General features: G+C 36.2%; 1 protein-coding gene across 1 annotated transcript in view; it reads right to left on the reverse strand.

Annotated features, from left to right (window-relative positions):
• The window catches only part of DNAH7 (dynein axonemal heavy chain 7), a 113,655-nt gene that overhangs the window by 63,910 nt on the left and 27,201 nt on the right, over positions 1 to 22,544 (reverse strand). The window contains exons 19-29 of the mRNA XM_037398557.1: positions 17,215 to 17,408; positions 15,875 to 16,073; positions 14,232 to 14,372; positions 10,952 to 11,164; positions 9,969 to 10,078; positions 9,361 to 9,529; positions 7,963 to 8,065; positions 7,732 to 7,859; positions 6,459 to 6,671; positions 5,325 to 5,423; positions 1,956 to 2,204 (exon numbers count right to left, since the gene is read on the reverse strand). Of these exons, the coding sequence (XP_037254454.1) occupies positions 1,956 to 2,204; positions 5,325 to 5,423; positions 6,459 to 6,671; positions 7,732 to 7,859; positions 7,963 to 8,065; positions 9,361 to 9,529; positions 9,969 to 10,078; positions 10,952 to 11,164; positions 14,232 to 14,372; positions 15,875 to 16,073; positions 17,215 to 17,408 (1,818 nt within the window). The remainder of the gene's footprint in view (positions 1 to 1,955; positions 2,205 to 5,324; positions 5,424 to 6,458; positions 6,672 to 7,731; positions 7,860 to 7,962; positions 8,066 to 9,360; positions 9,530 to 9,968; positions 10,079 to 10,951; positions 11,165 to 14,231; positions 14,373 to 15,874; positions 16,074 to 17,214; positions 17,409 to 22,544) is intronic.

The raw sequence follows: 22,544 nt of genomic DNA on the forward strand, positions 1-22,544 counted from the left end.
ATACTTTTTTATTTCATACAGTGAATATTCACAGGGAAATGTAATACTTAAGGAAAGGGAAAATGGGTAACAACTTCTTGGAAAGAGTTGTAAGCTATCTGAACAGTGAACACATAAGTATATGTCAAAAATCAACTTAAACCCTGAGTACAGCAACTTCATCACAGCTGCCCAGCCAAAAAGTGAAAACACTGCTGAAATAACAAAATTTTAGATTTAGACTCTTCAAGATTTGCATGTACAATTTTGTTCTGTATTATTTCTGTTAGCAGCTTCTTACCTCATTCATCACAGATATATCCTTCTCACCTTAGCCACCACAATGCCCCCTAATAACAAAATTCACATATAGTCCCAATAGAGCTGCTAGAGCTCCCAGAACTAAACACTGATCAGTTCAGATCAATGAGATTTTCTTCAAAACAGTAAAACACCTCCAGCAAAAGCAATTATTATCATCAAAATGAAATTTTGTTGATTAGTTGGATAACTGTTCTTTTTTCGGGGGGTGGAAGCTCCAATAGCTGTGATGGCCATTAAATTAATCATTAGAGTTGATAGAGAAACTGAGCTAACAGGGAGAAAATAATCAGACAGGTTTCTTGTTCTACCATGTAACTTTTTCCTTAACAGACAGAAATGGGAAGGAGTGGACAAGGACTCACTGAATTACAAGGAAATGCAGAAAGTTACATACCTTTTTATTGGAATGACAGGCAGGAACAGAATTTGTCCTACATACCTAAAGCAAAAGCTTCACAATGTAAACTATAACATGGGAAGCAACTAGGCTTTTAATAAACGACCCTAAGAATAGAGTTCTGTTTGACAGCATCACAGAAAGCCCAGCCAGCCTAGTCTTCCTGATATCAGCACAAAAATACAAGGCGCCTGCCTAAAGATCACCATTAAGGAAATGAAACAATTTTGCTAAGGTGGTTGGTTGCATGTTTCCAGTCAGCCAGCCTGAAGAAATTCCGTGTCCTGAAGATCTCTTATGCTTCATGGTTATCACTATTTTACTTTGGGGGTGCCGGGAGTTCACCAAGTAGGCCAGTCACCTCTCAAGCCTCAAATCCCAATCACTTCATTTCAGAAACAGCTACAAAAGTGCCTTGTATTGGGTTTACGTTTCATCCTAGCAGATGAGATTGGACTAAATCTAGAGGTTCTCGGAGCACAGAATACTAAGGACAATAACTACGGTTAGATTATTCTGCAAAAGCCTCCACAGCCCAAGTGGCAGGATTCCAGAGTACCCATGTAATATACTGATGGCTTGAATTTGAGCAAGACTTGGTATAGCTGTACTACTGGACCACTGAAATGTTCCACAGATGATAATTATTACCCACTTCTGTGTCAGGTGAGAAGTTACTTAGCTGAACAGATCTTGGATTTGTTTCAGGCCCAAAATTTGTCTGAAAAATTAAGTTACTGGGGTTTCAAAAATAATCAAAATTTAAGACTATTTATAAACAGAGTTTACATGGATTTATTATATTCAGATTTATTATACATCAGAAAATTTCAAAACTTTGTGTAAGTTTATGAAGCAAATCTATTGTTTGGTGTAGTTTGAAATGGCATAATGTCAGTTAAAAGTGTTCAACCGCTCTCCTAAGTTGGAAATCTGGTATAAAGCTTTCACAAGGAACAGTTTATCATAAAATTTCAAGTAGCTAATTCATTCCTTGTCCAATCCAATGAAAGAGTTTAAAGAAAACACCCTGTATAGAAACCCATGAAAAGTATGAAATGCATACATTTAAAACTGGCTCAACCTATCTTACCTAACTTTGGAAGTACAGCTTCTCAATCAAATCCTTTAGCTTTTCCTTACACTTTTAAGTTCCCTAAAGTAAATTCTGTATTCACTATAAATACTGTAATATTTATAAAATTTTTTTTAATATAGTTTTCACCAGAAATATTTTATAAAAATGTTTAGATACCTTCTCGCATATGTCTCCCAATGCTCCTGCCAGAACTCGATAGGCAGATGTTTTTCCCCCAAAAGGCTCTCCAACTATCATAAAGCCATGACGCACAATCATCATCTCGTATATCTGCAGGATCTTTGTTGTAAAGAACTCGGTCATTTGCAAATTCATAGCATCACAGTTTGTTTTGATGGCTTCCAACAGGTCACTGTAGTCTGGTTTTGGTAGCTTCACACCAGGAAACAAATCAGAAGTAATAGCCTAACCAAACAATAAATTGGAAAGTACACTTACTTTCACAGTAATTTGGTTTGAAACTCATGCAATCAACCCTTTGTTAACACTAGGCAGACTAATACCTATTTTGATTAAAATAAAATAATTGTGAATTTCATGTCACCCTTGTCTGAGCCAAAATGCTGACTTTGTAAATTATTATTGGTATTTATTGTATGTATCTTTTTCCTGTTTACCTGGGCACATAAAGAAACAATTTACTATCTAAGCATACTGTATTATTTCCTAATAAACATTAGCTTTCATTAAACTAGTTTATAAAACTTGCAGTTATAAAGTACAGAAAGCATTTACCTTTTTTCCTCAATAACTGAAAAGTAAATAACTGAAATCTACATTTAAAAGCAAAGATCCTGCAGTTTTGCTTACAACAAAACAAGAAAGAGAGAGAATAAATTGAAGACATAACAAGTGAGAAAAAGAATCTCTGGACTATCATTTCAATGAGGATCTCATTATTTTGAATTTTCCCTGTTATTACTTATGTTGGTTTCCTTCCACTGTGTGCTTTGGTTTCCTTTTAGCACTGCTAGTTTCCACTGCTAACATGTTAATGAACATACCGCATCCTGACCTTAAAGTGTTTGTTTTCTTATAGCATATGAAAATAAACGCTTAACAGTCTGTGGTACCAGGGGCATGTTTTACAATTGACTATGACAAAATCAGGGCTTTTCCAATGAAAATAATAATATTTCCAAAATAGAAATATCAAGCTGTGTTCCGGGTGAGCAGCTTTTCTTATCTGAAACACATTCGATGTAAAATTTCCATTGGTTATTCATCTCCTGCACTCTTTGGTCATGCTCCCTGTTAAAGAATTAAAGACTTATACACTTCTGCTAAAGTATGGTCTTTCTATGCCTACTAGATCTTATAACCAAGATCATTAGAGAAAAAAAATTCTATTAATCATTTCCTTCCTACAATACGGATGACATAAATATGGGGAAATATAAGAAACCATTTAGTATCACAGCATAAATTGTACTGCTGGGTGAGAGAGTGTCTTCTTCACAGCAGAGCAGAATCAGTATTATAAACAAACCTATTAATAGGGTTATGTTATATGAAACATATATTTATGATAGGCCCAATGCAATATACTACAGGATAGTATTAAAGGAACATCTTTATTTAAGCATTAAAAAAAAATAAAAATCAAGATCCAAAAATCTGGATGGACCATAAATAATTTAAAATGAAGTGAAGCAGAGTTTTGAGCAAAACAAGACAGAGAAAGCATGCATCATTCGTACGATTCCATATAAACACACAAGTGTTACTGTGTATCTCAAGTCAGATGTACCTGACGGCACTGGAAATCTGAACAATGGCAAAACCACCATAACTCAAATAAACGAGGGAAATGTTTGCCATTTCTTTCAAGCATGATATATAAATGGAGGGTAGAAATTTATATTTCTCATAATAAAAATGCAAATAATTCATAAAATCATATTTAAAATTTTAATTTACATCACTACTGCTGAACTTAAATCTTTTTATAATTCTTTCTGTGTCTGGTAAGAATTTCAAACAAAGCTACTTTATTCCAGAACTAACAGAATTAGGCTATTACAATTCCCACATACTCTAGGTCTAACTTACTGCTGACCCTTAAATCTGTCCCCCAATGGGTAACTAATTACTGCAACATCATGGAGTCACGCTCACTTGTTGGTGTCTTCCTTCTAACATGCATCTGTTCTGCACTGACAGAATCATCTAATTCTAGTTTTTAGCTTTACATTCCTTAGCCTTTTGCTGATTACAAGTTGATAATGTGATACTTCCCAGTTTCAACTTCTAGAAGTTTTCCTACTTTTGGGATATACCAACAAGCAAAGTATTAGTATGTGCAGGCTATGTCATCTCTAAATCAGCATACATTTATTATTTTAGGCAAGTGAAAAACATATAGTATTACTTAATAAATGTAATTTCTGTACACTGAATTCTTAACATTGCTGATCATCTTCTTAAAGACTGAAACTCAGACAAACAACTAGTGAAGGCGCTTCAATTTTCCCAGACAACTTATCTAAATTTATCCCCATTATTTTAAAACTTAGGACAATATGCAACCTCCCTCCATGCTCATGACTTGCTTTCAGGAGCAAGTGTATAATTTAAGCAGAATTTTAATTAGAGTAACAGTGTCCAGTTTCTAATTCATTACATTTCACATAACTCTGGGCAAGGCAATTACCTTTTCTGTGCCTCAGATTTCTAAGGCTTTTTCTTAAAATTCCTAAAGGAAAGAGCTTCCATATTACTTTCATGCCCTCATGGATGTTTTCTTATAGAAATTATCTTTTTTTTTTTTCCATTACAAAATTACACAAAAGTATTAAGCACCTTATACATGAAGGACAGTGTCTTCACAGTCTCCAGACATCTATATACACCAACCCAGACCCTTTCTTCTTTTCCTAACAGGACACAGAAAGCTCACAGCTACCAAAGAAGATGGCAAACTCTTCCTAATGGAGTTCACAGCTCCCATTTGTGTGAGGCATGTCTGCTTCAATCAGTGGTATATTTTAAACTGACTATCCTGCAGTAACAGATTAGAAATCCAATCCAAAAGGCACATATTACGACACTGACTGCCTGTGTCAGTGCATCCTGTACATCAGGGGAGCTAGTTACACATTTTTCTCCATGCCAAGTTCAACTCAGGTCAAGAATGAATGCAACCCGCTTAGTTTGTTTACTGTTTTGCACATTATAAATGAAAATCCAAATCTTCTCTTATAAAGAGGAGAACTATTAGTACCTACCTATTTCATAAGAATACTTACCAGATACTCTGAAATCCTGGATACACGATATAGAAATACAGTACATTACCATGTCAAGCAGCAGACTTGGCAGAAACTTCCATTGGTCTAAACTACCAAAACCCAAATGCTCACTGTATTTGCTAGGAAGGCATAGTTAAGACTAAGTTTTAAAATAATTAGAAGCTAGATTTAAAAAGTCTTTCATCCATCCATGATAAACTTGTTATATAATATTTTTATCAACTCGTATTTTTAGCAAGCTCTTTAGATTACTAAAAGTTTGTACGTTTTCTACCTCAAAAAGCGGTAAATCATGAGACAAGAATTTAGGCAGGTTGACATCTTTAATGGACCTAAGGAGCAAAATTTCTTCATCTTCCAATGGATATTTCAGCTAAAAAATAAAACAAAATAGTGTTAGTTCATGTTTATAGTTTCTAAAATCAGATGTTCAATTTGCCTCTTTTACTGAACATCTCCTGATGTGCATCTATGCAATTATTTTGGCAGGTTCAGGTCCACTGATGATAACACATGTTCTGCAGCAGGTTTCCACGGTCAGGCCAATTTCACTTTAGTTTGTGCCCAGTGATGGCCGTTACTATAGATCTGGTGTAATATTTTCTCCAAAACCACTGACTTTTTGCTCTCTAGGATTATCCTTCTTAGGAAGAAAAATACATTTCCCCTACTTTGATGTAAAACTACTGCTTTCAGCAAAGTGGAAATTCTAAAAGCTTGCATACAGAGCTCTCTCAGGCTATAAAAAACCTCAAAATAAAAAAAAGTGCTTCTTTTGCCACAATACATAGTTTAGTCACTGATTTTGAGTTTTGTGGAGTTTTTTGTAATAGGAGGATTGTAGGTTGAAAAAGAAACTGGAAGATAATTTATATTAGTCTGCTTAAATAAAAATAACTGAATTAATAAAACAACAGTTTAGTTTCCTAGCAAAATGTATGCATTCATCCACAATGCAAGTCAAAACAGAAGGCTACAGCCTTTTCCTTAAAGATAGAAAAGTGATGAAAGTCACATGGGGCAGATACTAGCTAGCGTGTTACTGGGAAGTGTTCACATACTATGACAAAGGCATCTGAACCTGATACGAAAGGCAGAGCAAAACAGTGGCCAACATGCCAACCAACTCAGTAAATCTGCATTTAACTAGAACTCTTGAAAGATAATCAGCACCCTTAAAAGGCATGTCGTTCAGTGACAGGTGGTGTGGAGAATGGCCTGGTAGCTCTGCCTCTTCTTGCCTTTCCTCAGCTTATGCCCCAACACACGCCCTTTGCATTTCCACAGGTACCACAGGATGAACTTTTAAACAGCTACTTGCCATCAGGTAGAATAGCGTACCTCCTGTTAGGAGAGAAACACATTAGTAAGTTATTGGATGACAAAGAAAATTCAAAAAACCATTTACCTTCAGGTTGCCAGCCGCAGTGAGTACTGACTTCACAGCTCTCATTCCATAATCGTAATGGTGCTGAGAAGATAACTGTTCAGAACACAGACGATACGTAGCTACAATTTTTACAGACAGAGGTCGAGCAGCGACAAACCCACAAGAATACAGAACGATCTCTGCAATCATGGCATAATCTGGAACCATCATAGCTACTGTTCTAAAGAGAGCCTATTAAACATATATAGGAAAAATGACATCAGAAAAAATTATACCACGTTATTATATATGACTTTTCCCTACAATTACATAAAATACTATTTGTCATTATTTCATTAATACACTGACAGCTAATTAAATTTAACTGTCACAATTATGACTACAATATATTTAATAGCTTCCCATATATGCTTAGAAATAGACTTTTCATTGTGCCAATTCATGGCTGTAGGTTATCTTCACTCAAGATTAACAATCAAAACGCATAAACCACCACAAGCTCTAGAACGAACAGGGGAGCGCTATAGTGCCATAAGTAAGTTGATGCTGTCAGGCTCCTATTAGCATTGTTCTACCAAACATGCATCAGAATACTTTCAAACAGAAAAAAATTTCGCTCCTTTTCATATTCTACCAGGAAATTTTTAAAATTACCCTCTTTCATCTACATAAGTAATATTTTTGAATCTTGTATTCATACTATGTGTGAGTAAACCTCCCAGACAGCTCTGAGAAGTATTTCAAAGACTGTACTTTTCTACGTTTTCATTAGTTTATTGAGGTATTTGCTCAGACTTCCTTTTCCCTCTATGGACACAGGACAAACACTTCTAAAGGGCTTTACATTAAAAACACAACTCCCTTCAGATAAAACCAAAAGATCAGAAAACACAGAAATCAGTAAAACCCCACATTTTTATTCAATATTAAGATATTATTTGCTGCTTGTACACTATAAAGCATTCCTTTTAATTTTTGAACTTTCAGGTGCTTAGCCAAAGAACACAAAAAGGTGGGTTTTTTTAAACTTTCTATTTTTATCCTAAGAATTAGAACTTGAATCAAGCAACCACTTCCTAACGTTTTCAAAATTAGTTTATTCCTATTTTTCAGTCTGATCATCCTTCTTAATTTCTTTTTCCTCTGAGAGATGTATTTTACGCTAATGTAATCAAAAACTGCAGGTAATTGATATTAAATATTCTTAATTTCTATACACAATAAAAAGTTGTTTCTTTTTTACTTTCTGTATTAGCTATTAGAAGTAATAAAATTACAAGTGTTACAGTACCTTAAGATTATCAGGAAGCTCTGAACGCCCAGCGTAACCAGGATTCATGGTAATAAAGACAGCACATGTAGGGTTCAGTTTCAGTTCAGTTCCTTCAAATGCTATTAAATCAGATCCTGAATTAATGCCTATGGAGAAAAAAAAAAACTAATGTCATTGCTGGGCAGGTTTTGTTACATCTTTATTCTTTGTCATATGTAAGTGAAAGGCATGATAAAAATAAGAGATTACCTCTTTGGATAGTAAAAATCTGCTGAGCAACCACAGAGAGTACTTCCAAATCAATCCTATTGAATTCGTCAAAGCATGCCCATGCCCCACAAGACAATAAACCCTAGAAGAGACAGACGTATGACTAATAAATAGGTAAGTACTTATTCTGGACATGCACATCAAAACAATTCTTTAACAAGAAAAAGGTTTAATGGCAAAGAAAGGACTTATATCCATGATCCAGAGCACAAACTTCTAAACAAAATCACTCCAGACAGAATTTGTTTTAAAAATAATTACAGAAATTTAAAAACTAACTTTGCTTGTAAAAAAAACCCAAACCAACCAAATCAAACAATTAAGACAAAAAACCTGTTCAAACTAGTCCAAAATCCTAATTCTTCTGTCATATGCAAGGTGCCTATCAAATTTTGCATGTTTTACCTTTATAGCCAGTATTTTACAACTAGATAAGGGGGAAGACTTCAGCACTAAACAAGTCTCCAAAACACCTACTCTTCTTTTAATTCTATGCTAACAGAGTTCACAGTGACAAAAGGCCAAGTAAAGACTTCTGCACAGCTAAAATTAACTATTTTGGTTATGGCATCTTACAGCATACCACATTACCTAAGTGCAACTAAAGAGTAATTCTCTTTTCCTACAGTTCTGGTTAATCCACAGGTCTTTGCTGAGATATGCTCCCAAAATGCTACTGTACCATCTCAGCTGTACCAGCACTGGCATCTCATACTCTGCTAAGAGTAAATCTAAAATTCCCACATAAACACAGAATTTGTCTTTCATCATTTAAATAAAAATTCTTAATCCAGTGTATTTTGGTGAACTTCCATCATTTTTAATTTTGAAGGCGAATCACATCATTACAGTGGCGCCACTGACTCGGAACGGAAGAATAACACCAGGGAGGAAAGCATACTCACTCTCTTTTTGTATCATTCTAGGTTAAACCAGGACACTGGGCTGTAAGACACAGATGTCCATTCAGAATAGATTTTGGTAATACAGAGCTGTCTACTCAGGCTAATATCAAAATGAATATGCTTGTTCTGTATAATATAATGACACCACCTTATTTAGAGTTTAGACTAAACCTCAAGTCCTCTAAAATTTGCAATCAGCTATTAAAAATGCACTCACTGAAATGGCATCTATGATGCCTATTGAAAGCAAGTGAAATCATTACGGTGTATTTAATTTTCAAAGCACATAAAAACCATTTTGATATCTCAGTTGATTCTTACAGTAAGGCCTATCTGTACAACACTAGCATTACACTGCAGCCCAAAAGCAGAAAACAATTACATTTACAATACCTTAAGGCCACTTCCAATGTCAAAATAATTAAAGGGCTTTTATGTAATTTAAAATATAACCCTCAAGTTTTATCCACACCTTAAAAAATTTTCCTAATTCAAGGTAATCCAATCCATCTGAACAATTGAAAACCACACACTGTTTAGCTACAGCCTTTGCTAAATCTTTTGTAGTTTCTGTTTTTCCCGTTCCAGCAGGACCTTCAGGGGCACCTCCAAGATGTAGGTGCAGTGCACCAAACAGGGTTCTGGAAATAAAGCAACAGAAAAAAAAAACCACAGCTCGCACAAATTTTGATGCTATTTTTCCAGCTGCTCTAGCTTTTATCAGAAACATTTTTCTGTGATGGTGCAGTTTACTAGCTTCTGGGCAGCTATAGTTTAAAAATATGTAGTAATGTACTATAAGTTCACAATAGAGAACTACTTTCCACTTTCTAAACCTAAATCCTCTTGCAATTTATCACTAATTAAAGTGTCACAAAAGATTAATTTTATCACAAATTTAAATTAAAATATTCATACAGGACCAATTCTATTCCACCAAAAGAAATGTGTCCTATTCTAATTATGCCTATTAGAACACAAAAATACAATTCTGGAGCCATCTGTTCTCAGGACTAATTAAAATACCTCAACTAAATAAATTCTTGCTAATACAGTACATTCAGTAACTTGCAGTTTTACCTGTAGCATCTGTCTGTTAGTGGAGTAATAACCAACCTAGGGGTATTGCCGAGATATTCATATCCATACCTCAGTCCAGCATTGATCATCTTAGTTTGTAGATGCCCCTCCTAACAAATGAGACATTAATTTTATAGATTAAACAATAATTTCAACGCCCCTACACACCCCCACAACTCAACACAATACCTCAAGTTCCCTAATAGGCCCGATGCTATTAGAAACCACTACAAGGCAGGCTACTGACTGCTCTGAGACGCTAGTTTCAATGTGACTCAAAAAAAAGTTTGCCAACTACAGTATCAAACAAAAAGACCATTTTTTTTACATTAACTGTTACCTAAAAAAGGGTGCTACTAACCATATTGCAGAGTAAAAGTGTCTTGTGTAGCTACTTAGAACATTAAGGGACTTTCTAAAAGATCAACAGAACTAATCATGACTCATAGCCCATTATGGTCAATCTGATGGTTCTGATATGGCAATGTATGATCTCTACATACACTTTTTTTTTGTTCACATACAATGTCTTGCCCTGATGAATGTGAAATATTGTATCCTACCACTATACAGTATAAGCACTGTTATTTTTCCAATAAATGTAATGCAAAAATAAAATAATACTGACAGTAAGTCATTTAAAAACCTCTAACTGCAAATTGTCATCCCTACAGCATTTGCTATCCTGCAGAATCAGAAAACCAAAATACAGTTTTTGAGTGAACAAATTTTATCTGTAACCTCCCCTGCAGATTGAGCAAATGTACTGAGACTCTGCAGCGATGAAAAAATTAATTTAAAACTGCTTGCATCTGGCTACTGGCCATTTCAGTTAGCAATCCATAAAATGGTTTGTTATAGGTATTCTTTTACCAGCAGATATTCCCACAGTACATAACGATTCTCTGTGTGAGCAAGCAAGCAGATACTGAACAACTGTGAACAGGAATTACCTGCTAACAGGATTGAGAGGTATCACTTACCTCCCAGTAGTACCTAAGCTGACTTAACCATTCAAAGTCACTCTCATCTTTGACTTTCTTGCTCACTAGAGATGCAAGAACATCCCGAGCATGAACATCAAGCACAACAAGCGCTCCTAGAGTCACTCGATTCTGCTTAGACAGCTTTCCTCGCACCAAGGTGACAATGTCCTCAATCTGTCTTTTATTCTGTTCCAGAAGATCCTCTAGTGCCTGCAAAAATGTTTAGAAGTTGCATGTCTTGTCTAAGGCATGATTATTTTTTCTTATATTACTTTTATTTCTCTATATTAAAAAGTTCTTTCTCACTATAAGTAGTACAATGTCCTGCATTTACTGGTAGTTCAATAGTGGTTTGGGTTGGGTCTGGCTTTTTTTGTACTCTACAGAATCATATGTAAAACATCAACGATACATATCTGGAAATAAAACAGCATACACTATTTTTTTCCTGGAACACAGGAAATAGTCATTATCTTTTTATACATTTCACATTAAGTAAAGGAAAATGCCACACATTTTAAAGATCTACTTAAATGTATACAATATACTTTCTATGGCTAAAGGACACTGTCTCACTAGAAAAACGCCCTTATGTCCCACAATAGAAACACCACCACACCTATAATTCATAAAGTTAACAAAAAAAAATGCATTTTTCTACAACTTTTCAGTTTGCTGACTTCTGGTCATAGTCTGTGTTCAGATAGCTTAATGATTTCTTTTGCGCTGTAATTGGTTACTTCATGCTAGTAAGTCGATGATAAACAGGAAAGGCCCAATAAAGGAAAGCACCTGTATCGTGACAGTACTTAGATGTGATGAAGTGCCTTATTGAATTGAAATTAAAAAGTGGGAATTAACTTTAGTAATACATTCGCACCAAAGCATGTTTCTATAGAAGACGGCTTCTATTTGCAGAAAAACTTATCCAACCTGGTTTAGATTTTTCTCCCTGCTAGCCTGCTGCTCCTCTCCAACACACTGGCACTGGTAACCCTCAACAGATTATGATCATTTTGAGATCTCTCGCCTCAGCTATCTATTTTTCAAACATTCAGTTTAAATAATCACCTGCTTAGTATGACTTCTTTTTACTTATGTGAATAAAGCTGTAAACACAGAGTTCAAAAGCAGTACAACTTCTACAGTGTTGCATTACAGGTTGTAACCAAGACAAAATCTGAAATAATCTTGTTCAAGTCGGGGATAACAACCCCCTGGCTTACTACCAAGCCCTCCTCAGCAAACAGGAGCTATCAGCTGAGGCACAGAGCGTGTCCTCAGCTCCTGCACCAGTAACGCTCCTTAGTGCTATCCTTCTGACCATACGACCATGTATCACCAAGAACGCACAAAGGCCGCAACACAACGCTCTCAAAATTTATGAAGCACCACTGTTTTTCTACAGAATCTCTGTTTTATTACTTGGTTTTATTAAGAAATTTGCACTTTTGATTTATGTACAATAGTTATTTGTTAAAACAACTAACTCAAAAATGTCTGAAAGAGAGCAGGTGTGTGTATGTATGTGCTAAAACATATTTAATATTTACGAATGACTTAAATGATATTGCCATCCTGTCCCTGAAAACACTGAAGCGCTTCAGCCAGACTGCAGTACTTCTGGCCTCTCACATGGTCACTGGCTGACTGTCATGCTTCTTACGCTTCAGCACATGACATAGGAACGGAAAAGAAAGAGTATTTAAGGCTGTAAGACTAAGAGTTCTCCTTGCCACAGATTTGTGACAGATTGTCAGGAGATACAAATACTTCTCTACCGCTTCGCTACATACAAGCTCCTTTCTATAGGAGAATGAAGATTCTTGGGCTGAAGCCAGATGAGAAGAATTCCCACAACAACAGAATTTCAGTGAAAGATACGGGAAGAGCAGGTTTCTGTCCATGCTCATGTACAGAAGAGGCTTGATACAGACCACCACAAGAGCTTTTGTCTAGGCTGAGAATTCTGTAACAAACATTCCCAAAAGTAAAGCAATTTAACCTCACTTCACTTCCTCTTTTATTTGTTAACAACAGTAACTACAGGCTCATTAAGGTGAGGCTGGATTTAGGTTTTGGGGTTTTTTTTAAAATCTAAAATCTCTAAGATTAGAAGTCCTGTCTCTCCTTCCTGAAAGTCTTTCACCAATGGAGGATAAATGGTGCAGTATGTAGAAATCTTATTTCTTTCCCCAGGAAACGGAGAATCTCCTTTACTGGGAAAAGAAAACATATTCAAATCTTTTTCCAAATCTTCAGATATGTTGCAAGATCTACTCCTCGTATTAGCAGGTAATGTCCTCTTCTTCCTTTAATTCCCTCTTCCAAAACACTCAGAAGCTTTGTTTTCTTTCATGTCAAACTCCAGCTGCTCAAAAGAGCCACTATTACCAGGAGCCATTGCTTCAACTTGTGAAAAAGCAGAAAACATTATACAGTCTTAAAATACTGCCCCATATATGGATTAAAGATTAAACATCGTGTTTGTGGTACAGCTCAACTATACATAAACAGGAAGAATCAAAAACTACAATACTGTTTAAGTTCTTTCAATTGATACCACGTCATGGCAAAAAATAGGAATGAAAAGTATCATGAAGTATCACAAAGTTATAATTTTATGTATAACTGAAAAGAGACTTGATGATTCTTTCTGTCCAAACACCAGAGAATTAAAATTTAGTTGCCTCATCTGATGGTGGCAATTCTGGAACACTTCCAAATACAAGTGAGAGCATTAACCCTTGGTGACAAATAGAAGAAAGGTCCTACAAAACATATATCCTGAATTTTAATTCAGTGCCTTAAGTAGCTTTATTCCCACTAGCATTAGCTAACTAATTATAAGTTCTGTACCAGTCAGGCATATACATTCATTATTTCACAAGGGCGAGGATGGTATATATCCCCTAATGCTAGTCCTAGCCCATCTTCATAAAAAGCACTAAACATTAATGAAGGTAAGTTAGACTTCTGAACCAGACATGAACAAACTCCATACCACCCAAACTCACCGCTGCGTTGCTCTCACAGAAGTGTGTGACCTACACACTGAGCCGAACTGAATGCGCTCTGACGGGTACAGAAGCATTGGTGCCTATACCCAAAAGGAAATACTAGCTTCAAAACCTTCAAGGATCCCATTTCAGGTAGATACTCAAAAGATTAACTGTTGAATTGAACACCTATTCATCCAAAAAGGTTACTACCGAAGGTCTAATTTACTACTGCATTATATCAAACTGACATAAATTTAAATTTAAAATATCCTTACCCTTTGGCCATTTCTAATAGACATCTCTACTTGCATTGTCCAGAAAGTTTGGGATGCACAAAGAACTGTTTGTCCAGGCCACTCTCTTACCCAATTAACACGTGGAGTTTCTGGATAAGCTTCAAGTGCATCCCCAATGACCTGGACAGGAAAAAGCACACTGTAAGTACATGCAAAACCAGGTGATGTTCAACTTTAGAATTGAAGTTAGATTACACTGTATTACCGAGAATAAAAAGAACAGGGTCTAGATTCAGCCTCAAATTCAATTCTGTAAATACTGACACCTTGCAAGCAAATCTCTCAGTAAATCTCACCCCCCCCCAAATGTCATAATGTGAATGAAATGATCACATAAAATTTCCAAGAACTGATTTCACAACACATTCTAAAATGATTCCTGCCATCAGATACTTAAACATTTCCATCTACAATGAAACTAGAAAACAAGTACAAATACCATTTGATATTGAAGCAATATCTCAAACTGAAATTTTTTTCATCCATTTATTCTAGTAAAAACCCAGAGCTTTTAATTTTGAAGACCATGCTATTTCAACTTATATCTAACTTCAAGTGTATTTTCTAATAATACAATGATTAACCTGGTTCTAGTGCCACTCAAGGATAATCCCAACGAAATCAAAACTTGCACTGGAAAATATCTGCCAGTCCTGACCAACAGGTTTTTCTCCTGCCACTAAAAAAACCCAAGGAAGAATAAAGTCATATTACCAACAGACTCCTCAGTAAATCTGGATGGCTCCTCAGATAAGCCATATAAACTACCTGAGTGAAAATCTGCCATTCATTTTGCAGTTCCAAGCCTTTTTGCTTTTAACAATGTATACATACAATAGCATCAATACAAAACAACAACAACAACAAAACCATCTATGAGGGAAAACTGTGTCTGTATTGACATTAAAACTATCTAAATGTTATCTGGTCTAGGTCATTATAAAAGTTCTGTAGTCAAGGCTAAATGCAGATGAATGGTGCTTAACCATTTCTTGCTCATGCAGCTCAGAGTCCATGTCTGATATGCACCGAACAGATCAGGTTATTGACTTTCTTCTGTACTGCTATGCCACTACAATAATTAAACTGCTGTGCTGTAAGACAGCGTCAGGGAAAGTGTGTGCACGCTTAATTACCTCACTTGACATTAAAAAGGACCACAAAAAAGAAGGTAACAGAGATGGTTAAATATATGACACAATGATGAGACACTATAAAGACCAGAACGATAAAATCTGAAAAGAAGAGTTGAGTCTTGATTAAGGTAGTCATAATCAAGGAAAACATCAAAAACAACCCACAGGCAATCTTTTCAGTTTAATATTGTCCCTTAATACCACATCAAGTGTGGAACATTATCCAGTAAAACAATCCTTGGCACAAAATTTTTTTGTCTCTACTATTAAATTTTAAAGAATTTTAGAGAATTTTACAACCAGTAATTGACACCAGAACTAAAAATTGAAGAATAAAAATTACAACCTTTAAAGACTGAATTAATTGTTTTAATGTTCACGCTAGGTGCAAAGTGTAAAAAGTAATTCCAGTACATGTTAATGTTTACTGAAGAAATCAAGGCCAAATGACTTCAGCCTAGAGCGTAAGAGCTCAGGGCTCCTTACCTTGTGGATAGACTTCACCATAGCTGTCTCCAGTTTAACCAGCCATTTTTCAACTTGACCTCTTGCTTCTGATGTGGAGATTGTCTCTACGAGCTCCACAGTTTCTCCTTCACTACTTTTAATGTGTGTAATATCTAATATATCAGTAAATTGCACTCTCGCAATTCCTTCAAAACACTTTTTCAAGTGAGGTTGTACTCTAGAAAACAAAACTAGTATTAAACAGCTTCTGACAATTTCTTCCTGCCAATACTACCAAAGATGATCTAATTAAAAATAAAAAAGTGAACAATTTACTTCTATTTTAAGTTTGTTAAAAAACAAAGTTTATCCTCAACAATAAATTGTGTGTACTACTCCCCACAAGATGTTACCACAATATTTTTTTGAAGATCAGTTTAGATCAGTTTAAAGGTGTAAAATATTACTTATAGTCTCTATAACACACAAACTAGTAAGGATAAACAAACATTCTTTCTTTACTGCTAATTACCCTACAGTACATTAAATTCCATTATTTTTATCTTCCCAGCAAACCAGAGTAAACATTAAGGAATTTGAGTAAAGCAACCTAGTACAGTCTCAACACAATAGCTTGTAATAAATAAAAAAAGAACCCTTTAAGATTTTTTTTCCTCACAAGATTTCTTGCCCTGCTCATTGCACTGCATGAATATTTCTCTGTCACTGAGCTGGCATTTCATTTTTCATTTTTGTTCTTATTTTTGCATGACCTCACACTGCATTCACTGCAAGCTATCAAGCCTGCATATTGGGAATCCAACCCCAGCTCCTCTGCTTATAGCGAGGGCTATATTGCTTAACAAGATCGTTACTGCAGAATTCTTGTAGAGTTAATACCACTCAGTGTAAGAAGGACTTGGACCGAGTTAATACTTTCTGCAGTTTAATCCTGAATGAAGTTGGGGAGTAGAAATCGCAGAGAGAGTTAAAACACAGCAAAAAAAATTGAACACTTTAATTAGGACTGCCCCTAAAAAGATAAAACTCAAATCAGCAGTATACAAGTTCCACCTGATATTCCAGTTTTCTGCTGGGAAAAATCAGGTATGTTCATTTCACCATGAATTACTATATGGGCTTCTGATTCTTCTGAAAACCAGTGTATGGAAGGGTTCCTAGCTTAAAAAACAGAACTTAATTTAATTACCCATATTAAAAATTACTCTGTGCTCACCCATCATTAAATCTAACCAAGGAGGCACTTAATACCATAATCGCCAGTGAGAAAGAGAGTGTTCTGGGCTCAGAGAAGCAATATAACAAGACCATCTCCATGCACTGTGAGTCACAAATACATCTATTAAATATTACCATACCGAGTAGGATCTTTGGTCTCTGAAAGAATCTCAAGGAGTTCATCATTAGATAAAAAAAAGAATCTGGGGAAAAATAGGCGCTTCTTCTCTAGGTATTCATTAAGTCCCTTGAGAATTAGCTCCAGAGATTCATTGCACTTCCTCAGTTTTTCAAACATCTTGTCTATTTTTACTACTGTCAGCACACGTTTGTCCTGGAAAAGAAGTTACTCTAGATTAGTATGTTAATGCCTTCTCAAGTAAATCACCACACAGCACTGCAGGAACTCTTTAAGCAAAATGAGTATTTATGTCAAATTCTGCTTGACTCAAACCATTGTGAGGTTTGTAATTTACTAACCTTCATTGCCAGGGTACACTGGAAAAGTAGTTAGGCAGTTGCTATTAATTTTTTCAAAACATGAACTATTATTTTTCAAAAATAATTTTCAAAACAGGATCAATTCAGCACAGCACAACTCCCCTCATTCTGTTGGAGCAACAGCAATTTACACTGGCTATTCAATTGGATTACATAATTAAGCAACATGAACAATTAAAACATTTTGATGGGTTTTTCAAAGCATACTTTTACAACAAGGCAGTCACACATTTTAAGTGGCACTCATCTGCCAGAGTTGAATTCAAAATTAATTATCTTTCCTTCCTTATAAAATACATAAATATATACATGAGATTGTAACTACTGAGATGGCAAAGCCATACAAAGGCAACACTGACACTTGGTACTGACTGGTAGCGCGATCTAAAAAAAGGTTTTCTCTGATCCCAACGTGTACTAGCTACATACGTTTTGCTAGCAAAAACCTTTAAACACTTGAAAAGTTGTATTTGCTTTAAGAATATAAAAAAATTGTATTTTTATTTCTTTTTATAATAGCACCTGAATTAACACCTGTCAAGATACATACTGGGTAAAACACTGGGTTTCTTCTATTTATACGCTGTGTGGATGGCAAAATATATTAAGACATACAGTGCTTTCCAAATTCTTTCTAGTGCTTCCCAAATTAACCCCTCAAGTTAAATAAATATAAATGCTTACAAAAGCTACTGCATAAGATGAGTTTATCTCAGTTGGTACAAATATAAAGAAGATTTTGCAAAAGACCTAGACCTAAAGGTTGCCAAGCTAAGAAGCTTTAGAGAAACACAGTTGTCTGAACATCAGGTTCTACCGTTCAGTATGCCTTATGACCAATCCATAGCTTAATCATCATTACAGGTTTTAATCTTGCTCATCAGGCATGGGGATTTGGGAGTAAAATGCGACACATTGCAAAGTAGCGAATTACACAGATTTATGACTGAGGAAGTCAAACCAAGCAAACGCTTCTACTCAGTTCCAGTATGGGCCTGGGTTCATCTGTGACTGAATTTATTCTAGTTCACTTCTAGTTCAGATCCCTGCATTAACGGACTTGTTAACTGTGAACCGATTCAAACCCACTCACTTGAACATACAGAACATCATGTTCTATAATGACAAAATCCTGGCAAGGAAAAGGAGAGGGATTAACCCCAATCCCCTGCTCCACTTCCCGAAGTCTGGGAACACAGCTTCTGCCATAGCTTCTCCTTTACCACCTAAACCAGACCACACTCCCCTGGAATTTGAAGGGGGCCACAATGACCACAGGTGAGATGGAAACAGAGCTAACTAGCAATGTTAGTCAGCCCGGAGGTCCCCTCCGTTCTGCCCAGTGAGTCTGCGCCTGTAAACACCCAGCGAAGAACACATACCCAGGATTAAAGTAAAAAAAAAAGACAGAGCTATATGCAACCCTAAGAGATTGGTAGGGAGAACTGCAGACTAGTCAGTCTACTGAGGGCTCATAAGAGCTGCCGACAGTAACAAAGAACACCCCACCAACGGACAGCAGAAGTCAAGGATGTACCCAGAGTACTTCTACTAGGAATAGTTTTGTCAGAGCCCATTACAAATGTAGAATGTTCTGCTCAGAAAAGTCTGGCCAGGCTTGCAGAACAGCACAGTCTCACAGGGCAGAACCACGGGTGCCTCACGTTGCAGGGGCAGAGCAGAGGAGCCAGGCTGGACTGCCCTGCAACACCCCGAGGTGCAAAAGGTGTCTGCAAGAAACACTCCTCACAGGCTGACAATGCGGATTTGACCCAGGAGCCTGACTGCTGTTCAGCTTCAGTTTGGTGAACTGAAACAAGAAATTCCAAGTTCAGTTTCAGTTCAAAAACTCGTAACATTATGAAATTATTTACAACATGCATTCAGCTTTGGTTCAGTTCCTGCTCATGTTACACACGTACTTCCAATCTACTGAAAAAACCCCCACCCAGAATTGTATGTTTAGCTAATTGATTTTCACGGGGGTGCATCTCCCTAATACAATAATCACAGCGTTCCTCTGCACATGAAATACATTTACCTTCTGTCACCTGCCTCTTGCATCACACCAAACCACAACAAACTCAATAACTACATACTTTTCATCTATACATAGACAATTAAGCTGTCAGCATACAAACATAACTCAAAATTGGTTTTATAAAACAGTTTTTAATGCACAACCAACCATATGACTACATGTTGTCAACAGAAAGAGCTTTTGTTCCCTTTCTTAGTGTATTAATCATCAGCAAATAGATTAAGTGCAACTGGTAAATCAAAGCTGTGTTACCAGTTTTATAAATGGGATTCTTCCTGCTTGTTTTTTCCTTCATATGAGGAAAAAGTAAAGAAAAAAAAAAAGAATTTATGCTACAGCATAGATTTCCTATTTACAGGTCTGCTAAGGCATAAAGAAAAAGAGCTAATGACATCATTCTCAGTCATTCAAAACATTAGTGTAACTTTGTCAGTGACACTGTTGGTGTTAATTAGGGGAAAAAACTGTATCAAGAAAAGAGTATAAATTAAATGTATAAAAATAGTTTGAGCATCTTGTTAAAAGACCATCACCAACTCTAGTTTCTAAATATAATTTCTGTATGTATCACAGGTTACAGCCTGGGGGGTGGTGGTGGTCTTGTTTTTTGATTTTGTTTTCCTTTTTCACCACAAAGACAGAAAAGCTTCCATACCTTGAATTTTTTTTAAATATAATCTAGAAAATAAACCATGAAGTAATTTAACCCTCATTGATGTGTGCTGCTTAAAAAAGATATTTAAACTGAAGGAATAATATATGATTATTCAATTTTGTGATGAAAAGCTAAGCAAATAAAAGCAATTCATAATACACAGCAATTTTATAATAAAACAGCTTATAAATGCAAAAAAGTGCAAACAGACTCAAGTTAGCTTTTAGCTTTGGGCTTTAAGAAAGACCCTTCATATGGACTGGGGAAGAACAGTCCCCAAACACTGTATTTGTGGAAGCAGAGTGCCATCTTCTGGAAAATAATGCCCACTTGTCTAGCCAAAATCAACTTTAGATTGTTAAAACTTCTATTGCGGCGTTTACACTCTCCTGTACAAACAAAAGATTGTTCTCTTTTCTGGCAGTGAGAACATGTATCACATTTTAAAAATACTTTGTATTTGATTAGCACTGAGTATCTGACTTAGAAGATTTTTTCAAAACAGATCATCAGCACACAACATTCAGAAATATAATATTCAACAAAATTCTGAAAGTCTTGCCCTTTTTTATTGTTATTGAATTTCTTCCCAAAAATGACTACTATTAATTTCACAGCACTATGGGATAAATTCTTCTGATTTAGAAGAAAATCAGGAAAGAAAACAAGAGGAAGAAGGGGGAGGGGGAGTGTAAGACAGAAGGAGAAAAAGAGGGGGGGGAAGGGAGAAGCGGAGGGAGAGAAAGGGAAGGAGAAAGACTTAAAAGATAATACAAAGTGAAAAATTATTTTTAAGTGATCAAGCTAAATTGCCAGGAAATTAAGCAAACGCTTCCTTGTGTATACTACACATTTTGTGTATTCCTACAGTGAGACCACATCTACAATCTGAAAAGAGCTCAGACCAAAAGCTTTTAGACTGAGTGAAAATTTCAGCATTTGTCCTAATGACATAACGGATCTCTGAAAGTTCTGCAAAGGCATGAGACACATGAAAACTAAGCTGATTTTTTCCTTCAAAGAGTAACCTGGAAAACAGCGGACCTCATAAATCTTCTCAAATCTGTTGAATAGTTAAGTAAGCCCAGTTAATAAAATATTAAAAATACAACACCCTGCTAGAAAAGTCCTTGATGTTAGGGAACTTTTTCAGAAGGAACGCAGTTTCTCTAATCATTATTAGAATCATTAAAATTATGTAACAGGAGCATCAGAATTACTAGCTAACTGGTTATCCCCTGAGGAACAGTTTGTAGAGCGTGCATTCAGCCCATTGACTGCGCAGCCACTCATGAGTCAGCTGTGCCAGGTTCAGACCTCTCCTCCTCCCTCACTGGTACCACCGCTTTGCTAGAAGCTACTGCCCTGCCCTCTCGCAGGGTCAGCAGAACAGAACGTGGGAGTGTTCTCCATCCAGTTAGGCTGGCAAACATAGCCAATCTAACCCGATCCAAGGCTGGGAACATCTAACAACTGAAGCAAAGCATTCATATAATCTCATTAATTGATCCTAATTACTGCGCGAAGTTCTGGAAAGCATCAAGTAAAAGCAAATTGGCAAGACAGTAACATTTTGAACTGCCAGACATGCGCAGTGATGGCATCTGACAACTGCCCTATATACTGATGTACAGTAGGTCAGATTAGTACTTTTGAAGCAAGTTAAATATCTAACCAGCTGGAAGTTACAGAGGCACCTCTGCCATTCAATATCCAGATAAACAGCATTTTTCGAAAGGATCAATCAGTGTGAGAGCTGATTCATGTCAATTGACCTACAGTGCCAGGATCATTATGTCTGTTACTTTGGTTTGTATGCTGCTCAATTTTACTCACCAGCATGGCACACAGCCTGCGAGAAGAGGCTGGGACAGCTGGACTTGTTCAGCTTGGAAATTAAATTAAGGTAGCACTTTGCTGCAGCCTACAACTACCTGAAGGTCAATTGTAAAAGCCAGAGCCAATTTCTCAGTAGTGATAGTTGGGCAACAAGGGGAAACAGGTATAAATCTTTGGACATTTCTAGAAAAGTATTATTTACTAGGAAGGTACTGCAGCACCGCATTCTCTGGAGGTAATATGCAAGAAAACTGTCCTTGGAGATTTTTGAAATTTGGCTACACAAAGCTGTGGCTGAGCTTACGTAATGCTGGCAAAAGTTCTGCTTTTAGAAAGAAGACTAACTGAACTCCAGTGGCCCTTCCTGTTCAATGCTTACATGATTCTATGTGAAACAGTTCTGCAAAACAAAAGAATCTAAGAAAGGGGGCTAA

This window comes from Falco rusticolus, chromosome 8 (assembly GCF_015220075.1).
Source record: "Falco rusticolus isolate bFalRus1 chromosome 8, bFalRus1.pri, whole genome shotgun sequence".
NCBI classification, from domain to species: domain Eukaryota; kingdom Metazoa; phylum Chordata; class Aves; order Falconiformes; family Falconidae; genus Falco; species Falco rusticolus.